The following is a 23852-nucleotide window of genomic DNA, read 5'->3' as shown; positions in this document are numbered from 1 at the left end:
CAACTGATAGTCCTGTGGGAGTTCTCTTGTACATATTCAGCTGCTTTGCTGCTTTTAAGATTTTTTTTCTTTCATTTTTGGGCTCACTACCCCCAGTCAGTGCAACTCTATTTTTAGTATATAAAATGGTGTTTTGCATAAGCTTTTATTTGGGAAAAGAAAGTAGGTGGGAAGAGGAGGTCTACTGCTATAAAAACAAACTGAAACAAATAAGAGGAGTTCTTACCTAAACTAAATATTAAACTACCACATATGAACTAACAAAGTAGAAACACACTGGGCAAAGATCAAACAAAAATCTGGGAATTCAGGTTCCCCTGGAAGTAGTCTAAAATTAAGAGAGCTCCTTAAAGAACTTCTGAAAAAGACTATCACTCTAGGACCTATATGAATTCAAACACTAAAGCTGGATCATATGTACTGCACCTCCGAGAATAAAGGAGCAAAATACTGTTTGTCATGTAATTCAAATATGTTTACCTTTCTGCGTGTAGTAAGCACAGTATCAGACGTGACGGTTCAAAATTAATACAAGTTTCTGCCTCACCTTCCGATCATCAGGTACCAGATCCTGAAGCACCTTTCTCTTAGGCCATTCCTTGGCCAGTTCAGCAGAGGCCAGTTCCTGCAGGTGGTATACAGCTATCTTGGCAGAACGCCTTTGAACTCGGCCTCCACTCTTTGACTCCAAGCTCATGTCCTTCAAGCACTCTGGCTGTCCTGACTCTGGAAAGAAGGATATCTGCAAGAATAAGACATAGTAAAACACAGGCCTGAGAAATGGTTTCCATTAGAGCCAGTGATTAAAGGCTGTCCTTCCTGCCCTAAAAATCAAAATAACTCTTTACTAGCTTGTTAACCCCTAGTACCAAGCTCCACCATCTTAATGCATATTTTACTGGTAAAAAAGCTTCTTAGCAGGATAAAATCTCTTGTGTTGTAACAAGTGGTTAAAAGTCAAGACATACGCATACAAAAAGAAATAAACATGCATCATAGCCTTAGATATAAACTATAAAAAGTACAAAAATTCTAGGAGAAACCTAGGGAGAACATTCTTACGATCCTGGGCATGATGGGTTCTGATGTGTCCACTTCGTTAGGCTACTGTCATCAGTTAATCAATCAAACATTAATCTAGGTTTAATTTTAAGGTAAATCTAATTCATGTCCATAGTTAGCTGACTTTAAGTAAGACAGGTGTGACAGAAAAAAAGAGACAAGAAAGATTCCCAAGGTGAGAGAGACTCAATACTGTTTCTGACTCAAACACAAATGGGCCCATGAGCCAAAGGTTGCAGGTGGCCTTCAGAAGCTGAGCACATCTCCCAGCAAGCAAAGAAATAAGGTCCTATACCTGCATGGAACTGAATTCTTGATTGAGTTTAATGAGCCTGCAAACAGATCCACCCCTCAAGCCTCCATAAAGGAATAGTCCTGCTAACACTTTGAGTCCAGTCTGATGAGGTTCTACGCAGGGGAACCAGCTGAGCCTGGACTTCTGGCCTAATAAACTGTGAGATATTACACTTATGTTGTTTAAGCCATTAATTTTATGATGACTGTTTCAATGCAGCAAATGAAAATTATACATCGTACTGAGCAAAGATATCTTAGCTATAACAACAGCATTATCCATGAAGGGAGAAAAAAGACAAACTGAACTTTATGAAAATTAAGAATCCTGCCCTTTGAAAATCACTATAAAAAATGCAAAGACAAACTATGACCAGAAGAAAATATTTATAAAACATGTATCTGCTTAAAGACTTGTGTCCAGAATATATTTTTAAAAATTCAAAATATATTTAAAACTTAAAAAAAGTGAAAGTTGCTTAACTGTGTCCGACTCTTTGCGACCCCATGGACTATACAGTCCATGGAATTCTCCAGGCCAGAATACTGGAGTGGGTAGCTGTTCCCTTCTCCAAGGGATCTTCCCAACCCAGGGATTGAACCCAGGTCTCACACATTGCAGGCAGATTCTTTACCAGCTGAGCCACAAGGGAAGCCCAAGAATACTGGAGTGGGTAGCCTATCCCTTCTCCAGCAGATCTTCCTGACCCAGGAATCGAACTGGGGTCGCCTGCATTGCAGGTGGATTCTTTACCAACTGAGCTATCAGGGAAGCCAGGCAAGAATACTGGAGTGGATCGCCATGCCCTCCTCTAGGGGATCTTCCCAACGCAGGGATCAAACCCAGGATTCCCGCATTGCAGGTGGATTCTTTACCTTCTGAGCCACCAGGGAAGCCCTAAAACTTATTAGTAAAACAACAAATACTCCAACAATAAAATGAACAAAGGATTTCAAGAGACTCTTCACTAAAGAAGAAATTTCACTAAAGACTGACACTGCCAATAAGCACATGAAAAGACAGTCAACAATCACTAGTCATTAGGGAAGTGCAAATTTAAAACAGCAGTAAAATACCACTATATACCTATAAGAATGGATTTCAAAAGTGAACCTGACAATAGCCAAGAGTTGATAAACATGCAAAGCAACTAAAATTCTCATATGCTGCTGGTGAGAAAATGGCTCAGCTGCTTTGGAAAAGTTTGGCCGTTTCTTATAAAAGTAAACATACATTTATCATATGACCTAGCAATCCCACTCCTAAGGTTTTATTTACCCAAGAGAAATTAAAACTTATTTTCATACAAAAACCTTTAAGTAAATATTTACAGGAGGTTATTCCTAATTGCCAAAAACTAGAAAAAACTCAAATGTTCTTCAACTGGTGAATGGATAAACAACTTGTGAAACATCCTAGACAGAATGGAATCCTAGACAGAAACAAAAAGGAATAAACTAATGATACATGTAAGACATGGACAAGTTTCAAATGTATTACGCTTAGGGGAAGAAGTCAGACCCAAAAAGGTATATACTGTACAACTTCATTTATATAACATTCCAAAAAAGGCAAAATTATATGGACATGAAATGTATCAGTGGTCAGCCAGCTGGGAGTGGGAAGAACAACTGACTACAAAACTCTCATAATGTACACTAAAAAGGGTGAATATTAATGACCATATCTAAACTATACTTTGAAACTTAGTGCTAAAAAGAAACATGAGGTGGGGGAACCTAGAAATGTAATGAGGAAAAGAAAAAGTCAGGACAAGAAAACTGGAATAGAGGGACTGAACCAGCTGGATAGAGTCCCATAAAATTTCTAGCTAAGGGAGAATGCCTTATGCTTTAAAAATATAGTTTAGTTTACTTCGACCCAGACCATACAATAAACTTTGATTTCTCTAACCTAATAGTGATCAAACAGCAGAAAGAAGAGCACAAGAAACAAGGAAAAAGAGAACAAACACATTCAGAATAAAAGGAACTACAAATGAAGAACCAAGGATGTAAGGAAGATGTAGCAGCAAAGCAGTCACCACAGAATAGACCCCTAAACAGGGCCTGGAAAGTAATCAGTACTCACAGGACCATGCTCTGACCTCAGGTGATACGCAAGTCCAGCCTTCGATCTATATGGTTTTCCACAGTGGTGACATTTCAGGGTCATCTTCTCCAGCTCAGCAGCCCCTTTGCCACATTTTCTCACATGGTACAGATATCCCATGATGCTGGTGAAGCTACTAGAGCAACTCTGAACACAGGAGAAAGGCCTATATTTTAATCTTACATATTTTGATATGACCTCTAATTTCTAAAGAGCCATATCACACAACTAGACCCTCTGATATTACTAGACCCTCTCCAACATTTCTCATCGGCACAACCCTTCCTTTTCCCTGGCCCAACTGCAATCCTTTCTACCATCAAGCATGAAATTCAACCAATTTAGTAAGCATTCAACAAACTACAACTGTATACCTCCTCTGTGTCAGAGCTTCCTCCTTGATCTATGATCAAACTCCATCCCAATACCAAATACCCAGCAATATCAAAGTTTCTCACATGAGGTTACTACGATCCTCTTTATCACACAAAAAAGAAAGGATGACAAAGAAACTCCTTCAAACAAAAGGAAAAGGGAGACACACACATTTCTGGGATGAGAAAGAAAATAAAAGAACTGTTAATGAGTTCAGGAGATCTTGAAAATCAGAAGTCACTCTATGCTGGAAGATGACACAAAACCAGGTCTGTAAGGGAGGAGGAGACATGGGAGCAAGTAACAGAAAGACACTGACTTGAGGCTCCAGGTAGATGGAGTTCCTGTCTTTGGGCTCTTACCTCACGCATGCATCTCAGCTTTCCCAGTCTCTTGAGAACTGTTCGGAGACGTTCCCTCTCACTTGGCTCATCTATTTCATCTCCAGCCTTTAAGATGGGCTAGAAAACAAGAGAAACAAACAGGCAGATGATTCACAGAAAAAAATTCCATGAGAAGAATCAAGGACTGGACTAGAACCTAAGCTGATGATCACAAAATCTAAGTTATCTGACTCCTGGCTTTCTTCATCTTCTCCTAAACAGTAAAGTGAATGTAAAGGAACTAAGAGTTCAAAGCCTCTATCTCCCAGGATATGAACCTTTGGGCTAACCTAATATTAAAAAGCAGAGACATTACTTTGCCAACAAAGGTCCGTCTAATCAAGGCTATGGTTTTTCCAGTGGTCATGTATGGATGTGAGAGTTGGACTGTGAAGAAAGCTGAGCGCTGAAGATTTGATGCTTTTGAACTGCGGTGTTGGAGAAGACTCTTGAGAGTCCGTTGGACTGCAAGGAGATCCAACCAGTCCATTCTGAAGGAGATCAGTCCCGGGTGTTCTTTGGAAGGAATGACGCTAAAGCTGAAACTCCAGTACTTTGGCCACCTCATGCGAAGAGTTGACTCATTGGAAAAGACTCTGATGCTGGGAGGGGTTGGGGGCAGGAGGAAAAGGGGACGACAGAGGATGAGATGGCTGGATGGCATCACCAACTCGATGGACATAAGTTTGAGTGAACTCCGGGAGTTGGTAATGGACAGGGAGGCCTGGCGTGCTACAATTCATGGGGTCGCAAAGAGTCAGACACGACTGAGCGACTGAACTGAACTGAAACACACAAACACCTCAAATACTTCCATATCCACATTTCATTGTATGTAACTCTTCTATCAAAAGGATCTCTTCTTCCTGACACCCCTATGAAGTCCCAGAGCTTTAGCCATCTCCACTGGGGTGTCTACACTCATCCAAGTAAAGACATCCAAATATCACATGTTCATGAAGGACAGAAGACACTCTTACCAAGCTATTATGATTTGCCATGACGTGATACTTCATCCCTGCTAGTGAACGAAGCTGTTTCCCACAATGATGACAAGTAAACATTTCCTACAAGGGAAAAATGCTGCTCAGTGCCAAACTGTTCAACAAAGAAACAGAATGTCACAAAGTCCTATGCAAATGCTTTCACCTGTATCTTCATTTCCCAAATTATACAATAATAACGAATCTCAAAATCCCCCAAATTCACTGTCATGTCCTCAAGGGCAAAAAGGTAACGGCTACACATTTTTAAAATAATAAGAACTACCATTTACTGAGTGCCAGTATTTGTCAAGAAATGGTACAGGCACTTAGCATGAAGTACTTCTTTTTTATCCTCATGACTTACACAGGTAGTAATAATTGTTACTTTATAAATGTGGAAATTGAGGTCCACAAATGAAAAGCTAAATGACCCAACAAGTAAGTGGCTGAAAGACGATTCAAACCAAAGTCTGTCAGACTCTTTATGACACAATGCTGCCTCTTCTCCACAATAATCAGCATATCCAACACAGTGCCAGAGGTTTCAAGTTTGGGTAAAAATTCATAAGAGTTATGAAATGCCACAAATTATCTAACCTGTTTGCAGTTTTCCATGTGTTTCTTTAAGCCCTCTATGGTCTTTCTCCCCACTGCCTGGCAGGTAGGACAGGAGACACTGCCTTTATCCACAATTTCTAAGTACCACTGCTCCTCTAAACTGCCTACAAAGGAGAGAAAGGAACACTTATAATTTGCAGTATTCTCCAGAAACAAAAAGCACAATCTCAGACTTTAGGAAAAGTATCATAAAGTGGCTCTTTCTCTTCCTGGGGGAAAGACTCTTATTTTATATAACTTCTAGAAATAATTTTTTTCTGACAGTGAAGAGTTTCTGAAACTCCTACTCAATTCCCATGACAAAAAACCATCCAAGAACCACTCCCAAGCCCAGTGGCTTATAGAAATGGACAATAATTTTTTTCCCAGTTTTACTGACCTATAAGTGACAATGAGTAACATTTTTCGTAGCAGCATGTAAGAATGGGATATGTAACTGAGATATGTAACAACCAGTTTGCTAAGTGTTTGTATGTGCCAGAGATTGATGAATGTTTTTTTATCCCATTTAATTTTCACAACAATTCTGACTGCTTTATTATTCCTATTTAGAGACAAGGAAACTGAAGTTTGCAGAAATTAAGAGGCAGGTCAAAGAATTAAGAGCCAAAACTTGAACGAACATGACTTATCTTCAAACCTATGTCCTTAGTAAGTGCCTCCCAAAGAAATGCTTTGGTACATCATTCCTTTACCAACAGCAACAACAAAAAAGACAGAATGAGAGAACCAGATCTCACAAAGCTTCCAAAAGCATACCTGCTGCATAAGCTGGTGGTTCCTTCCGAATACGGCGAGTCTGGGCTTTGGGATTAGGCTGAGCTTTAGGCCGCTGCTTCCTCCCTGATGCAAAACAGAAACTTGAAGCCTGATACATCACCTCTGCTGATCCTGCACTACCACCAAAATCTCTTCCCTCCTCAACACGCTGTGCCTCACTCCCTCAACCAACTGACTCCCTTAAGTCAAGAGAGAAGAAAAGGGTAAAAAATAAGGCAAGTTGGAGGCCACTCATTGCCAAAAAATTCAAGGGGCTCAAAAGTGCTTAAGGGCCAAAACCTAAGGTTCCTTTCACCTTCAAAGAACAAAACCTAGGCACCCAGGGAAAAAGAATTAGCAAAGTGACTCCCTTACCATAAAGTTTATGCTTCTTCTGAGGAAATTCTCGATAGTCTTCATCTTCTTCCTGCCTGGGTTTCCTTTTTCCTTTGGTTGACACTCCACCTGACCCTGAAATAACACAAGAAAACAAACCAAAATCTTAGTATGGTTTATATGTGAACATCTGGGCCTGCCTCTAAATCATCAATCACAAGATCATGAAAGGAAAAAGATCATCAGCGAGCGAGGCCTCAAGAAGTGTTGGTAAGTTTTTTAGGGAAGTTGATATAACTTTCCATTAATTGACTCAACCTCCCCTTTTCCTCTGTACTGTTCGCCATTTCAAGTGATTCATTGTTCCCTGTGAATAATAAGGTCCTTTAGGCAGTGTGATTTGTTTGATCCTGATTTGAGGCTAACTGTCCAAGACAAAGGGCTCCTAAGAACCCTTCAGACTATAACCACAAGAAAATTCTACTTAGAATAGCCCTTTCACCACCAGCCCCTAAACCTTCAACAGAGGATCAAACTAGAACAATGGGAAAAAAAGTTCAGTTCATATGAAAAGGAAAGGTGATACCAGTATGGCCTAGAGAAATAAGATCTGCAGACTTTCACTCAGAAAAATAGAGGAACAGTTCATGAAACTAATAGTATGTGACAGCCTAACACCTTCAAAAATGTCAAGGGAGTTCCCTGGCTGTCCAGTGGTTAGGACTCAGTGCTTTCACTGCTGGGTCCTGGGAACTAAGATTCCCACAAGCTGCATAGCACAGCCAAAACAAAATTCAATCACTAATAAGAAACATACATGTGGTACTTAATACTTTAAGTCATTTACAAAAGCTACCTCAAAATACTGGAGAAAGAAAAAGCAACCCACTCCAGTATTCTTGCCTGAGAAATCCCATGGACAGAGGAGCCCGGTCTACAATCCATACGGTCGCAGAGTCAGACAGGACTTAGCGACTAAACCACCACCTCAAAATATAAGTAGAGAGTTCTCTGTCTTTGGAATAAGAATAAGATAATAATACTCATACCTTCTACATGGGAAGCAGCAGCTGACTTGATCCTTCTCATTTTCATCCAGTAGGTAGATTTTCGGAAAGATGCTGGAAAATCACTCACTGGTTCACATGAAGAAGCAGATGATGAGCCGCTTAAGGAGTCATCATGAGGGATAGTGTACTGGAAACTATTATCCTTTATGGAGCATTGGTTCCTGCTACTAACATGACACAAAGAGAAATACCACAAAGGAGGGTCTGGGATGAAGTTCCTATTAATTATATTATACCCTAAGAAGATAACCAAGTTGGTTACCTGTGTAGAAAAACTAAGAAGCCTGATAATAAAAACAATTTAGACTGTAATTTTCTAACAATTAAAATAGTTGGCCTGATACAATACATACAATTGTTATTATACTTTGCTGTCATCAGAAAGAATAAGCACTCTCCATAAATGATCACTTTATAGCCAAACTAGGTATTCTTTCCTAAATTAATCAAAGAAAAGAAAGTAGTAAAAGTAACAGGGTGTTTGATGACCCTTCAGAAGATCCCCTGATCTATAGGAAGGTATATCGAGGTTTCTCTATTTCTCTGGCAGAGGGACAGTAACCAAATAGTACCCCTGAGAATAAAGAAGGAAAAGAACAGTTTGTAGGCTCTAGTCTGATTCATCTTTCTTTTCCCTTAGCCTTGGCCCTAAACCTTGATGTCAGGGCACCCTGTCTTACTTCAGCAACATGATACTCAGATTTCATAGCTAAAGGAAGGGTGCTATCTTATCTGAGTTACACTGGCCAGAAATCTGGTACATAGCTAGATCCAAATTTCCAAATCTAAGACCAGTCACTTATGTAGTTAACAAACATTACTGAGTAGCAACACAGTATCTTCTAGGTGGCTCAAAGTGTGGTAGAGTAGCAGTTCTCAAACTTCAGTCCAGGATCTCTGATACACCCCCTTTCCAGCCGTGTGAGACCTGCCTTAGATTCATGGTAAAGGCCACTCTGGATGCTGTATGAAAAAATGACCCACAGAGGACGAGTGAATGAAAAGAGAAGAGTTGGCAGTTTGTTGCAACAGTATGGGTAAGAGATGACAAAAGCTTAAGCTTGAACTTGAACTAAAGTTTTGCAGTAGAGATGACAAACCAACAAACTCAAGACAATACTTTAGAGGTAGAGTTGGTAAGAATTACACATACAGGTCTAGGGTAACAGGGAGTTAGAAGCAACACTGGTGATCATTCTTAGGGGAAAAAAAAGTAAAATGTGATACATGCTTACTACAGAATACTATGTAGTTGTTAGAAGCAATAAACTATCTCTACACATCTACGAACATAACTAAAAAGCATATTGTGGAATGAAAAAAAGAAACAGAACAAGACCTACAGTACAATGTCAATTCAGTAAATTAACAAATACACAAATAGCACTAGCTATTTTACAAGGACTCAACTATTTAAGGACAAATATCAAACTTGTTAGTACGGCTGTCTCTGGGAGGAAGGGGACAGACATGGGAATTGGAAAAACAGAAAAGTAACAGGGGCTTACAATGTCAGTATGTTACAAAAAGGGAAAAATGATTCTCAGCTCTCTGTACATGAGGTCCAATATGACAGCTTTAATATAGAAATGTCCCACTTTTGCATGGTGGCATACGCCCACTATAGCCCATTCCTCCTGCTGAATACAACTAGAAACTCTGGACCTCAAAAAGTAAACAAAAGCAGGTGGATTGTGCAGAAGACTTAAAACTCGTAGAAGTGAGTTACACAGGTATGCTTTCTAGTTTTTTTTCCCCTCTCTCAAGTGGCTTTGCAATATGATGGGCTCCATCTGCAGACCGGCATGGACAGGTTAAATTCCAGTAGAAACTTTTTGGTCTTAGAATCCATGAAAAGGGGTCTCTATACACTAGAGAATGTGAGTGAATCACGGAGTAAAGGCAGGCAACGAAGGTAATCTCATAGTTCTGTGTACAAATCCACACAAATCACTGCTTAACCTGAGCTACGTATGTATGGAACATAGTCAAACCAGCTTAGCAAAGGCTTTGAAAAGTGTAATAAGATTTGAACAAAGCACTTAAGTCTCAGACTAACCCCTGAGTTATCAGTGTGAAACAGATCCAAACCAATGTATTAAAAGATTGGAAAACTGAAAACAGGATTTGAAAAACCTTAAAAAAGTCTAAAACTAACCCCTAAGCTCTAAACCATCATAAAAAAGACACAAAGAAAGGAACTAAGACTGAACCAACGCCTTCAGAAGCAGGACAGAATTTACGGTCTGAACCTAAACAGAAATAAAAACAGCAACAATCCCCAGAGGATTCTAAAAAGACCCACAGTCTACGCAAATAACATTGACAATCTTGAGAATAAAAATCCAAAATTATGCAGCAGACAAAGAACCCGTAAAATGCAAGCAATTCTTCAAGGACAGATGATAAACAGATGTCAGTTCCATGATGATGCAGATGATGGAATTATCCAAGACTTTAAAGCAGCTATTATAATTACACTTCATGAAAGGAAAACACACTTGAAATAAAAGAAAATGCAGGAATTATCAGCAGAAAAATAAAAATCATAAAAAAGAACCAAATGAAATTTAAGAACTGAAAAATAACAAATAAAATAAAAAACTCATTGGATGGACTAGTAACAAAAGGGAGATGACAGAGGAAAGAATCTATGAACTTAAGAAAGATCAGGAGAAATTATCTAATCTGAAGAACAAAGAGGGAAAAAGACTGAAGAACAGTCCACAGAGCCTCAACAGCCTGTGGATCAATATCAAAAGATCAAACCTAGATATAGTTGGAATCACAGAAGAAGAAAGAGAGACTCAGAAAAAATATTTTTTAAAAGGTAATGGTGGAAAAATCCCCCAAGTTTAATGAAAGACTTAAAATTTACAGATTCAAGGAGCTGTAAATCAAACACTCAATAGGATAAATTCAAAGAAAAATACACCTAGATATATCTTAATGAAACTGTTTAAAACTGAAGATTAAAATAATCCAGAAAGCAGCTAGAAAAAAAATGACATATTACAGAGAACAGTGATTCAAATGATGATTTTCTCAACAGAAACCAAGGACAGAAGACAGCACAACATCATCTTTAAGATCCTGAGAGAAAAGATTTATCAACCTGAAATTCCGTATTCAGTGAAAAATACCCTTAAGATGAAGAAAAACTAAGAAAATTTGTCACCAGCAGACCTGCTCTGTGAAAAACACAAAGGGAAATAATTTCAACTGAAGGAAAAAATGATACTAGATGGAAATTTGGATTTTTAATACTGAAAAAAGAGTAAGAGAAATGGTAAATAGGTGGATAAATATTAAAAACTGTTTGAAGCAAAATTTTAACATTATCTAGTAAGGTAAATGTAGATGTAACATATACAACAGCTATAATTTAATAGTCAGCAATAGGCAGTTAAAGGAAATCTATATGGTTGTAAGGCTTCTACATTTAAGCAAAGTGGTTGGATATTAACTCTAAGTAGATGATGAAACGATAGGTATGTATATTGTAATTCTGAAACCAACCATTACCAAATCTCCCCCCCACCAAAAAAAAGGAGTGGGGAGTAAAAATAAAATAAAATAAAATGGAACACTAAACATTTAAATAATTCAAAAGAAGGTACACAGGAATAAAAAAACAAGGTAGAGAGAATAAATGGCAAACTTAAATCCAATCATGTCAATAATTAATTTAAATGTTTATGGCCTAATTACTCCAGGTGAAAGTCAATGAGAGAGTAAATAAAAAAGTATTTTAATATAGGCTGTCCACAAGAGGCACACTTTAAATATAAACGACATGTGGATTAGAAGTAAAAGTATGAAACGATTATACTATGCCATCAGCAAACATAGTAAGGCTGGAGTACCTATTTTACTATCAGATAAAACAGACTTCAAAGACAAAGAGTATTACCAGAGATAAAAAGAAACACTTCATAATAAAAATAACATTAGGAAGAGATAATTACTCATGGTACATGTCTAACAACAGAGGCTCAGAGTATACAAAATAAAAATGACAGAAAAAGAAAAGCAGAGAATTCTACAAATCTTAGCCACCTGATGAGAAGAAATGACTCATTTGAAAAGATCCTGATGCTGGGAAAGATTGAGGGCAGGAGGAGAAGGGGACACAGAGGATGAGATGGTTGGATGGCATCACCAACTCAATGGTCACGAGTTTGAGTAAACTCCGGGAGTTGGTGATGGAAAGGGAGGCCTGGCGTGCTGCATTCCATGGGGTCACAAAGAGTCTGACACAAATGAGGAACTGAATTGATTTGCAGATTTTTTAACAGATTTTTCACAATTTGTTTACAATCTAAGGAAATATATGAAACAATTACCAGAATTAAAAACGAATTTAGCAAGTGGCAGGATACAAGGTTAAAGTACAAAAGTTCAATTGTATTTGTAGCTGCTGCTGCTGCTGCTAAGTCACTTCAGTTGTGTCCAACTCTGTGCGACCCCAGAGACGGCACCCCACCAGGTCCCTCGTCCCTGGGATTCTCCAGGCAAGAACACTAGAGTGGGTTGCCATTTCCTTCTCCAGTGCATGAAAGTGAAAAATGGAAGTGAAGTTGCTCAGTCCTGTCCGACTCTTAGCGACCCCATGGACTGCAGCCTACCAGGCTCCTCCATCCATAGGATTTTCCAGGCAAGAGTACTGGAGTGGGTTGCCATTGCCTTCTCCATCGTAGCTGCTAGCAACAAGCAACTAGAAAATGGACTTATAAAAATAACAGCATTGACAATAACAAAAAACATAGGAATCTAAGAACAAATCTAGGAACCTAAAAACAAATCTAACAAAAGCCATCCAAGACCAACAGAATATTGTAGAGTAATTAGCTTCCAATTAAAAATTTTTAAAAAGCCATCAAGACTTTTACAATGAACACTACAACACAATGGTAAGAAAAAATGAAGACCGAAACGAATGGAAAATATGCTCATAAATCAGAAAATGCAACACTGTTAAAAATGGCAATTCTCCCTAAATCTACCTACAGATTCAATATATGTACCAATCAATACTCCAGCATACTTCCTTTTTTATTTTTATTTTAGCTTCTTTTTATAGATATGACAAACTGTAGAATTTATATTAAAAAGCAAAGAAAATATAACAGCTGAAACAATGTTGAAAAAACAAGAAAGTACATGACAACTGATTTCAAGATTTACTTTAATGCTACAGTATCAAGACAGTTCAGTATTAGCAAAAAGACAAACATATACATCAATGGAAAAGGATAACAGGAGTTCAGAAACAGACCCACACTATATATGTTGTTGTTTAGTCACTTAGTTGTGTCCGGCTCTTTTTGTGACCCCATGGACTGTAGCCCACGAGGCTACTCTGTCTATGGTGTTTTACAGGCAAGAATACTGTAATGGGTTGCCATTTCCTTCTCCAGGGGATTTTCCTGACTTAGGGATGGAATTCACGTCTCCTGCATTAGCAGGTGGATTCTTTACCACTGAGCCACCAAGGAAAACCATACCTATGTACATTCAACTGATTTTGGACAAAGGTGCAAAGGGAATTGAATAGGGAAAGGAAAATCTTTTCAACAACTAGACATATAAGAAATTAATATTGATCTTTATAGCACACCATGCATAAAAATTAACTCTAAATGAGCCACAGATCTGAATGCAAAACCTATAAAACACCTGGAAGAAAACACAGGAAAAAAATCTTTGCAATTAGAGGTGGCAAAGTTTCCTTAAATAAAACACAAAAGGCACAAAACATAAAAGGAAAGAATGATAAAATTCTTTTATTTTTAATGATAAATTTAAAACTTTTGCTCTTCAAAAGATACCATTAGGAAAATGAAATGCAAACCACTGCCTTGAAGAAATAGTCAAGATATATGTAACAAAGGAACTGTACTCAAAAAAAAAATTTTTTTAATTAAATAGTAAAATAGTGAGATGAAACTTTTTTTTTTTGGTGGCAAAAGACATGAACACACATTTGACAAAAGAAGATATATGAATGACCAATAAAACACATAAACATGTTTTATATCATTATTCATCAGGAAAATGCTAATTAAAACCAATATGAAACACCACTATACACCATTAAAGTTGCTAAAATTAGAGACTTACTTTCATACACTGCTGGTAGGAATGTAAAATCATACCACCAACTTGCAAAATAACTTCTCAAAAAGTTAAACATACTCCTGACATATGAGCTAATCAACCTAAGATGGTAAATACCATCTTAATAAATACATATTAAGTATTTATCAAGAGAACAAAAATATTTTTCCACACAGAGACTTGCACATAATGTTCACGGCAGTCTTATTCTAACACCCCCACGCTGAAAATAATGCAAACATCTCTCAGGTAGATGGCTAAACAAATTATGGTATATCCATAAAGGAATTCTTTTTAGCAATAAAAACTATTTTTCACTCAAAATCATTATTCTGAGTGAGAAAAATCATGCAAAAAGAGGACATAGTGTCTGATTTCATTTATGTAAAATCCTACATGCAAACCACTGAATAGTGACAGAAAACAGGTCAGTGGGTGTCTGGCAACAGGAGTGGAGGGAGGAATGAACTGCAAAGGGACAGGAGAAAACTTATGGGAGGCAGGGAAACTTATCTTGATTGTGATGACAGTCTCATGGGTACTTACATTATGTCAAAGCTGAAGGTATCGTATACTTTCAATATATGCAGCCAACTGCACTTCAATTATACCTCAGTGAAGGTATAAAAAAAATTTAATGGTAATAGGCAGTCCTCTAGGGCCAAAAACCACCATACCAAACAATGGGAATAATCTCTACCAGAAAAACTTGAAAGTATCAACAGGCTATAAAGAGTCAAGTCTCATATGACTCCTCTTAGAAACATCCTCATAGGAATTTCTATACTGTCAATGTTGGACTCAGACATACCCAGTTCCCTGCTCATGAATAAGCATGAGTATAGTGACAAATCAATAGTTTATATGTCAGCGTGATTAACACCTTGAGGATTAAGTCAATGTGGATAGGGAATTCTCTCTCCAGGTCTCTTATTTTTAAAGCACTCAACAAAAACAATTCTCAAGTATTTTACAGTATGTATCAACTCAGGGTTTATTTATTTTTTATTATTTATTAAAAACCAGATTAATATCAAACTTCTTTTTCCTGGGGCTTCTGTGGTGGCTCAGTCAGTAAACAATCTGTCTACAATGCAGGAGACCTGGGTTTGATCCCTAGGTTGGAAAGATCCCCTAGAGAAGGAAATAGGAACCCAGCCCAGTCCAGTGTTCTTGCATGAAGAATTCCATGGACAGAGGAGTCTGGCGGGCTACTGTCCATGGGGTCTCAAAGAGTCGGACACAACTGAGGGACTTTCACTCACTCATTCACTCACTTTCTTTCCATAAATATGACAAGAAAAAGCTTTTGGCTCCAACAATGGCTATCATAATGGTAGTGACTTTAAAATAATTTGTTGTTTAGTCTTGGCTTCTTATCACGAAGATGAAAAGTTTAACCTATTTCCAACTCCTTTCTGATCTACCAAGAATTTTTAAGAGCCCATAGTTCATTCCCTAGGTGAACAGTTATATTTTAATTAGAAAAATATTTTAAGTTCATCTCAGTATCACCTGCAGCCTTTTTTTATTCTACCCAAACCTTACACACTGATCTTTTCCACATTTTCATCCTTTACTCTTCTAGTCTCAATTCTCACCAGTAATTCTCAAACTTCACAATATCCTAGGCCAGTTAAAAATAGGGATTCTGATTATCAATGGATGAGAGGCCATTAATCTTTACATTTCCTAACAATTACCCATTTGCTATTCCATTAAAACCTTTTACAAATTCACATTATTTCTTCTGAAAAACCAACAAAAAAATCCTTTTCCTTATGGTTAAATCCATTATTCCTTGACTTGAAAGTCTGTTTAGGAGTGATTTGCTCCGGCAACCCTTCCCTTCCAAACATCACTCCCCTTCCCAAAAGGATATATACAATTCTTGAAATAAAAATATTTCATTACACAGTATTGTGTTGATCTCCTTGTGTTTTTCATGTCTGTATATCTAACCTATCACACAACTGGCACAAAGCAGATATTTAATAAATGTTACATGAAGGAATTAATCCTTTCTGAGTATCTCCTGAACAAGAATTTGTTTTGTATTAACGAATATGGAAACGCTTAGCGCATTCAGTATACAATATAACAAACCAGCCTTGAAGCCAAGTAGTTTGAAAATATAAGTACTTATTCATTTTCATCAGTCCTTCCCAAGTTCATCAATGTATTCATGAGTACATATATGACGTCTAAAGAAAGGCAGGGCTACAGAGTCACACATTCCATTTTTATTATAATCCGTACTTTTTTTTTGCAAGGGACGTTTTCCTCCCCCACACCAAGATTAGACCTGCACTGTCTAATCAGATGGCCACTAGCCACAGGTGGCTATTTAAATTTAAGTTAATCAACATACAATTTAAAATTCAGTTTCTCACTGCTACTAGCCACATTTCCAGCGCTCAAAAATGATACGTGGCTAGTGGCTATCATACTTGACAGTGTAGATACAGAATATTTTTATCATCACAGGACGTTCTATTGGACAACGCTGGCGATACAATTATAAATGGACTGCAGAAAACCTCACTTACTTCTTAGCTCCCACGATCCTCGTGCTCCTCTGCTGCTTAAAGGGTGTGGGTCCCGGGGTCTAGCAAATGGTAAGCACATAAATGAGTGTATGCTAAGGACCTCTGAAACTTGCCCACAAAAAGATGAATCCCCCTGCGCCAAGAACTGAAGCTCTCCCGTGGCTACTACTGCAAACCGAAAAAGGCAAGACTTTTTAGGAAAAGTGCGCCGCCCTACCTACGGGGTCAAGGCAGGTGACAACACCAGAGCCTTCATCTCTTCCATTCTCAAAGCCCTGGTCCAAGAAAGACTACACGGGAGGCGGAAAGACAGGACAAAGGATATGGGAGACATTGGGGATGTAAAAGGAATAGAGACTAACGGTAACCTGAGAAACTTAGTCCAAGGGGGGGTTGGGAACGGGCAGCAGAAAGTGGGGGGGTAAATACAGGGGCTCATAGATCTGACCTAGAAGGGTGGGGCCTACGCCGAGCTCTGAGAAAACCGACTCTGAGCAGGGGACAAAAGCGAGGCACCGCGTGTGGCGCGCTCGACAGCGCTACCCCTAAAGCGTAACGGTCAAACCGAGAAACTCACAGCGGGCACTGCACCGAGTCTGGAAGACATCACTCCCTCTCCACGCCTAACAAATTCACCCAAGGGCTCCGGCCAGACCAACGCCACTTCCGCTCTCCTCTCCGCTCCCGGATGTGGAGTCGGGTCCGCGAGCCCGGTGGCGAACGTCTACTTCCGCCTAGCTGCTTCCGAGGGGGCTGCGGCAGGGGGGAGTCACGTGACTAGCCCCCCTTTCCTCTGAGACCCCGCCCCGGCAGTGCGCGGTGGGACCCGGGAAACTGGGGGTGGGGTTTGGAGCGTCAAGTTTGTCCTGAGACCCCCCCCCTTTCGTTCCCTCGTTTTGCACAACCTCTGCCCTTCCGGCGCCCCCAGGCTCCACCCCGCGAGAAAAGTGGTCTTTCTTAATGCACAGGAAGGTCAATTATTGCCCTTTATTTATCTTAGGGAAATGACAGACCCATTCCCGCTCTCCCTCCCCGCAGGTAGAGAGATGGAGAAGCTCTTTCATAGCTGAGGGCTTAGGAAGTGGAGGCCTTGGCCGAGTAGGAAAGAAGCCAGGGCCGCTCAGGGGAGACTTGAGCTAGGCAATGAATAACGGGGGCGGGTCTCTTCCATCTACTAGCGTCAGGCCTCCAAACTTGCCCTCCTTTGGGGATTTTTGGTGTGGTCTCTAGGAGATATGTTAGAGTTACTCTTGAAATCTTTACTCAAACCGTGCCTGGGCCTCTCCCCAGGGGAGCTGTGTTTGAGTCTCTCCTTGAGGGGATTGTTGTGGCTCCTTTTAGAGGGACTTTGTCCGCTCCCCTCAGAGGGCTTGTGCTGTCTTCTCTCAGAAGCACTGTGTCCTCTCCTCTCAGAGGAACTGCGACGGATTTTCTCAAAGAGACTGCGATTGCTCCTCTCAGAGGGACTGCGACACCTTCTCTCAGAGGGACTGCGACACCTTCTCTCAGAGGGACTGCGACATCTCCTCTCAGAGGGACCTCGATAGCTCCTCTCAGAGAGACTGTGATGGCTCCTCTGAGAAGGGCTTGGATGGCTCCTCTCAGAGGCGCTGCGATGGCTCCTCTCAGAGGCGCTGCGATGGCTCCTCTCAGAGGCGCTGCGATGGCTCCTCTCAGAGGCGCTGCGATGGCTCCTCTCAGAGGCGCTGCGATGGCTCCTCTCAGAGGCGCTGCGATGGCTCCTCTCAGAGGCGCTGCGATGGCTCCTCTCAGAGGCGCTGCGATGGCTCCTCTCAGAGGCGCTGCGATGGCTTCTCCCAGAGGCGCTGCGGTGGCTCCTTTCAGAGGTGCTGCGGTGGCTTCTCTCAGAGGCACTTCTATGGCTTCTCTCAGAGGGACTGTATTGGCTTCTTCCAGAAGAATAACATGGGGTTCTTTCCCTAGTGAAGCCGAAGCTCTGGTGGTTTTGTTCCTTGTGTGTTGGTTTCCCTTTAAGGTGACTGTGTGAGGTCCTCTTCATAAGAGAACCAGGTTGTAAGAGTCTCCCTCCAGCATGAACTCTGATTCCTGGTTTGAAGTTCTTGGACTCCTGGTTAGAGATTTCATTTCTGTTAAAGTTTTTCTTAGCTCTGCCACTACTGTCATTTTGAACAGGACCCAAACACTGGCTGGTTGAGATGTTTTTGAGAGTGGTACTTCTTTGGGAAACTGTGGGCTTGGGTAATTGCTTAGGTCTGAGTTGGAAAGAGCTATCCCTTTTTGGTTGTTGAGCTGGTCTGAATTGGTCTGTTTCTTCCCACCATGTGCTCTTCTGCTTGGTGACTGAGTTTGAATGCCTTAGCTTGAGAGTTGGCATCCTGTGTCTTTTGCTGTCTCTTGTTAAGCAATAGTCTCTGGATTTTTGTTTTGGAAGGTAGGTTTTGCTTGACCAGAAATAGTCTGACCTTGTTGTGTCCTCATGCTTCTGCCCAGCCAAAGCCATAATTCTGTGTGCTGTTTGAATTGCCTGCTTTAGGCCCTGAAAAAGCAGTTGAATAAATTTTGGTTGGGAAGATTTCTTAGGTTGTCTTTTTAAAGAGGCAGTCGTTGTCTGAGATGCTCCACTCTTCTTCCTTCTTAACTGGTTTGGTAATTCCCTAGAGGAACTCTGTATTATAGCTCTACCATTTGTGTAGAACTTTGTATTTTGTGACCTAATTCCCTTGGGGATTCTTTTCATTGGATATTTTGAATCACGGGTCTTTTTGGTTCTCACTTTAGCCCAGTTTTCATCCTGATTGCTTTCAGAGTCACTCTCTGATAGAGAGTGAACTTGAGTGAACTCATAGTGTCCAGGCTCTCTAATTTCTGTCTTTTCTCTTAGGCTAGAGCTGTCATATTGCCTTTGCCTGATGTGGACTTCTATAGGAGCAGGAGACTGGGAAGACCCAGACTGGAAATTTATTGTAGAAGTAGGACTCTTGGAAGCTCGTGTATAACCTTTGGCTTTCCTTAATGATGTTGATCTAAGACTCCTTGGTGTGACTGGTCTGTCTCTTCTGTGATACTTTGGGAGCTGAGGTCTTTTACCAGTTCGCAGCTTAAAGCCAAGATGCAACCTAATCTCTCCATGGCCTTCAGGAGTGCTTACAAGGTGAAGCTGCGGATAGATAAGAAGGTGAGGCCCAAAAGCAGCCTGTAATTTATGACAGCAATTAAATCCTGAACATCGGCCACACTGTAGGCAGATAGGATATTTTAGGACCAGACCTGAAGCTAAAGGTGGAGGTACATTGGGGGGTATTTGACTCCTCAACAGTTTTGCTGCTATTTTTAGCTGCAAATCTTGTAGCAGCTGGAACTGTTCTGAGAAGTCAGTCTTGGCCTGGGGAAGATAACTTGGCTTGAGGGAGTGTTGGGACTCAAAAATCCTTGTCTGTGAATCACTCTGTGAGTTCTGAGTCCCTTCCATTGGAACAGAATCTCTCCTGGCAAAAAATATGTTGAAGGAAGACTCTGACTTTGCTGGGGCAGGAGGCTGACTCCCTGTGCATGAAACAGGCGCATACTGAATGACTTCCTGGGATATATCACAGGGTTTTGGCTTTTTCTTTATTCTCGTTCTACTCCCAGAGTAGTGCTGTATTATGGAGGGCATGGAACTACGTGTCCACATTCTTAAGGGTGTTTTTTTCTCATGACCATGGCATGAAGTATGTCTCTGAATGTAGTTTTTGACCACGGAAGGCTGAGAAATAGTACCTTGACCCTTCTCAAGCAGTCTCTCAGAACATGTCATCAATTCAGCTGGAACTCCAAATAAATTCTGAATAGATTGACAGGTATCTTCAGTGGCTCTTTCTGTTAAAGATGTTTGAGAAGAAATCTTCCTTTCCATAGTGGTCCCCAAGACATTCCCCAGCATTAGCATATTGGAGAGATATTTTCTAGGAAGTCGTGGCCTCGAGGAACGACTCTCCCAGACATTCCGTTGCCTGCCCAGGACAGGCCAGGAAAGGGCTCTTTGAGCCCCTGTCTCTGCCTGGAAAAACCTAGGTGGTGATCTCCAGTCTTGTGGTGAATATTGTGAGAGTCTCTGGAGCGAGCTCTCTGACTCCTCCACATGTTTCCTCTTAGTCCTTTCATTAGGTATGACATCCACTCCTGGGATCTCAGAATTTGGGTTTTTTACAGTAATAGCTGTCTCGGCAAGGGGTTGGTTATGAAGGGATAAGGGAAAAGTTGAAGATTGTATCCTATCAAGGTCTATAAAAGACTCCTCAGGTTGCAAAATATCTGTCACAAGGTTTTTTATATCCAACACACTTGATACTTGTGGCATCTCAGAATCCCAAAGATCTAATTCAGATGTTCTGACAGAACTTGAGATGAGTGAGTCTGAAGAGTTGTGTAGAAACCTAGAGAAATAATTCCCTATTTGTAACTCTTCTGATGATCCCTCCTCAGAGTCCTTATTCTGACACACCTCACTTAGATTCAGATCCTCAGATTCCATGACTTGAGGAGGTCCTGTTTTTATCCCTGTAGATTTCACAGCCTGAAGCCCTTGTTTATGATTTAACACTGTAGGTGCCTCGAGTGTAGATGTTGGCTGTGTGGTTAATTCTGCAGATTTCACTTCAGTATTTGGCCTTGGAGTTAATTCTACAGATTCTACTGGTTCTTGAAGATGTAGCCTTGGGAATAAATCCAAGTAATTTGTTGCCTTAAGCCCCACTCCTATTGGTTCTGCAATCTGGGGAATTGGCCCTGGTGCTAATTCCTCAGATTTTACAATTTGAAGTGGTGGCCCCACAGTCTTTACAATTTGAAACCCTGTCAAATCCAGTCTTTTCAAAGTTTGGTACTTTGGTTCTGTGCTTAATTTCTTAAATTTTGCATTTTGCAACCTTAGGCCTGAGGTAAACTCTGAAGGTCTCACATCTTGTGGTTTTGAAGTCAACTCAACACTGTCTACCATTTGAGAGTTTGGCCATGATGTTAACATTACAGACTTCACAACTTGATATGGTGGCCCAGGAGTCACTTTCACAGGTGTAGCAACTCTGATGGGAGCTATTGACTTTACCCCTATTGCTTGAGCAACTTGAAGCTGTGTCTCTGTAGAGTTTGTGACTTGTTCTAGTGGCTTTGGACTAATCCTCATGAATTCTGTAATTTGACCCAGTAGTCCTGGGGCTGTTTCTGAATGTTTCATACTTTGATTCTGTGACTGTGTTAGCTTCATTTTTCCCTCCCCTTGTTGCCATGTCTCAGTAGTGACCTCTGCAGATTCTGCATATCCTGCAACTCGACCTATTTGCTTTGCCTTCAGGAATCGCTTAGAGGTCAAACCTATAGACCCAGGAACTTGATATTGTATCCCTTCTGTCATCTCTGAAGATTCTGGGACATCTTGAAATGCCTTTGTATTCAATGTTATAGACTCTCCCCTTGGCAGTTTTTGCGTGGAGATCACCTCCACAGATTCCTGGGCTTGAGGGTAGGGCCTTGAATATCTCTCTGCAGCAGTGGTTTTACTTACTGGTTTTGGACTCCTTCCAAGATATTCCTCCCCTTTCAGCTTTGTCTTGAAGGTCAACCCCATAGTTTCTGTAATGTGATCCTTGGGTCCGGAAGTCATCCCTTCAGATTCCACAACTTGCTGCAGCTGCCCTGTATGTAACTCCTTAACTTGGGACCCTGACTGAGAGAGCAACTCCAGAGTTTCCAGGATTTGATGGCTTTTATTTGGTGTTAATTCTAAGGATTTTGAATCTTGATTCCTTAGCCCTGGAGTCAGATCAACAAATTCTGGTACTTGACGATCTAGTTTCAGAGGCATTCCTGAAGCTTTCATGGCTTTTCCTTTTGGCTTTTGGGTCAACTTCACAGATTTCTCTACAGTTTCTGTGTCTTGATGTGCCAAACTTTGTGCCATTTTTGAAGAATCTGTAACTTGATAAATTGGTATTGAAGTCAAACTAACAGATTTAGGAACTCGATGCATTGGCTTTGGAATCATCTCTGCATGTTCAACAAAGTGATGCCCTGGCCTAGGGATGATTTCAGAGGAACCTATCATTTGAGAGCTTGTTCTTGGAGTTATATCCTCAGATTTTGGTCTTTGAAACAGTGACTCTGATGCTAACTCCACAGATTTTATAGCTTGTTGCAGAGACACTGAAGATGATTTTGCATGCCTTGTGCTTTGCAACTTTGGTTCTGGAGTAAATTCCAAATGTTTCACATCTTGGTGCTGTGATTCTGGAGACAAATTTGAAAATTTGACACTAGTCAACATTGGTCCTGGTGTGAAGTTCTTAGTTAACGCTGGTGCCAAGATTCCTGATTTGACACCTTGCAATCCTGAAGTAAGCTGCTGGCAATTCATGTCTTGTTCTTGAGACCCTGGTGTCAACTCTACAGATTTCATATTTTGAAGACATAGCTCTGGTGCAGAGACCTCAGATTTAATGCATTGTGACCTGAGACATGATGATGATCCTAAAAAATTCATACTTTGAGATTGGGGCAGTAGGTTTGACTTCATAGATTTCACATCTTGAGAACATGGCACTGATACAGACACTACAGACTTCTGCCTGAAGCAAGAAATCAGTTTACTAGAATTCACATCTTGAGGTTGTGTCTCTGGTTTCAACTCCAGAGGTTTCCCATCTTGAAAACATGGCTCTGGTGCAAACACCACAGATCTTATACTATGCTGCCTGAGATGTGAGGGCAACTCCTCACAATTCATACCTTGAGGATGTGGCCCTGAATTTAATTCCATAGATTTTACTTTTTGAAAACATGGCTCTAGAGCAAACACGTTCCATTTCAAATTCTGCAGCTCAGAGTCTGAAATCAGTTTTGTAGGATTGGTACCACAAAGCAGTGGCTCTTTGTTCATCTTCATAGATTTTATATCTTCAAACAGTTGCTCTGGTAAAAATAACATAGGTTTCATAACATTTAACTGAGGGCCCAAAGTGAACACAGACTGCACAACTTGTTGCTCTGACCCAGCATGGTTGACCAAAAATTGGACTTCTGGAAACTTTGTCCCTGAAGTTAACTCAGGAGATTTTGCTTCTTGCAAGTGTGATTCCAGGTTGAACAACATGGATTTTGTACCATAAGATTCTGGCCCAGGGTGCATTTCAGAGGGTTTCATACCATGTATCTGTGGCCCTGCATTAGAC

General features: G+C 40.4%; 1 protein-coding gene across 3 annotated transcripts in view; it reads right to left on the bottom strand.

Moving 5' to 3' along the window:
- Positions 1–17336, bottom strand: part of ZNF512 (zinc finger protein 512) — a 29151-nt gene extending 11815 nt beyond the window's left edge. The window contains exons 1-10 of one of the 3 annotated variants that reach the window (XM_004005771.4): positions 17243–17336; positions 16666–16724; positions 7976–8163; positions 6966–7061; positions 6591–6674; positions 5811–5935; positions 5208–5294; positions 4207–4305; positions 3449–3616; positions 548–742 (exon numbers count right to left, since the gene is read on the bottom strand). In XM_004005771.4, coding sequence (XP_004005820.1) covers positions 548–742; positions 3449–3616; positions 4207–4305; positions 5208–5294; positions 5811–5935; positions 6591–6674; positions 6966–7061; positions 7976–8163; positions 16666–16724; positions 17243–17272 — 1131 coding nt within the window. In that variant the 5' untranslated portion in view covers positions 17273–17336. The remainder of the gene's footprint in view (positions 1–547; positions 743–3448; positions 3617–4206; positions 4306–5207; positions 5295–5810; positions 5936–6590; positions 6675–6965; positions 7062–7975; positions 8164–16665; positions 16725–17242) is intronic. The other 2 variants (XM_012166835.3, XM_012166839.3) reach the window with 2 other exon arrangements.
- Between the last annotated feature and the right edge of the window lie 6516 nt (positions 17337–23852).

Source organism: Ovis aries, chromosome 3, assembly GCF_016772045.2.
Source record: "Ovis aries strain OAR_USU_Benz2616 breed Rambouillet chromosome 3, ARS-UI_Ramb_v3.0, whole genome shotgun sequence".
NCBI classification, from domain to species: domain Eukaryota; kingdom Metazoa; phylum Chordata; class Mammalia; order Artiodactyla; family Bovidae; genus Ovis; species Ovis aries.
Note: the sequence above shows the minus strand (reverse complement) of the source record. Positions and strands in the feature narration are given on the sequence as shown.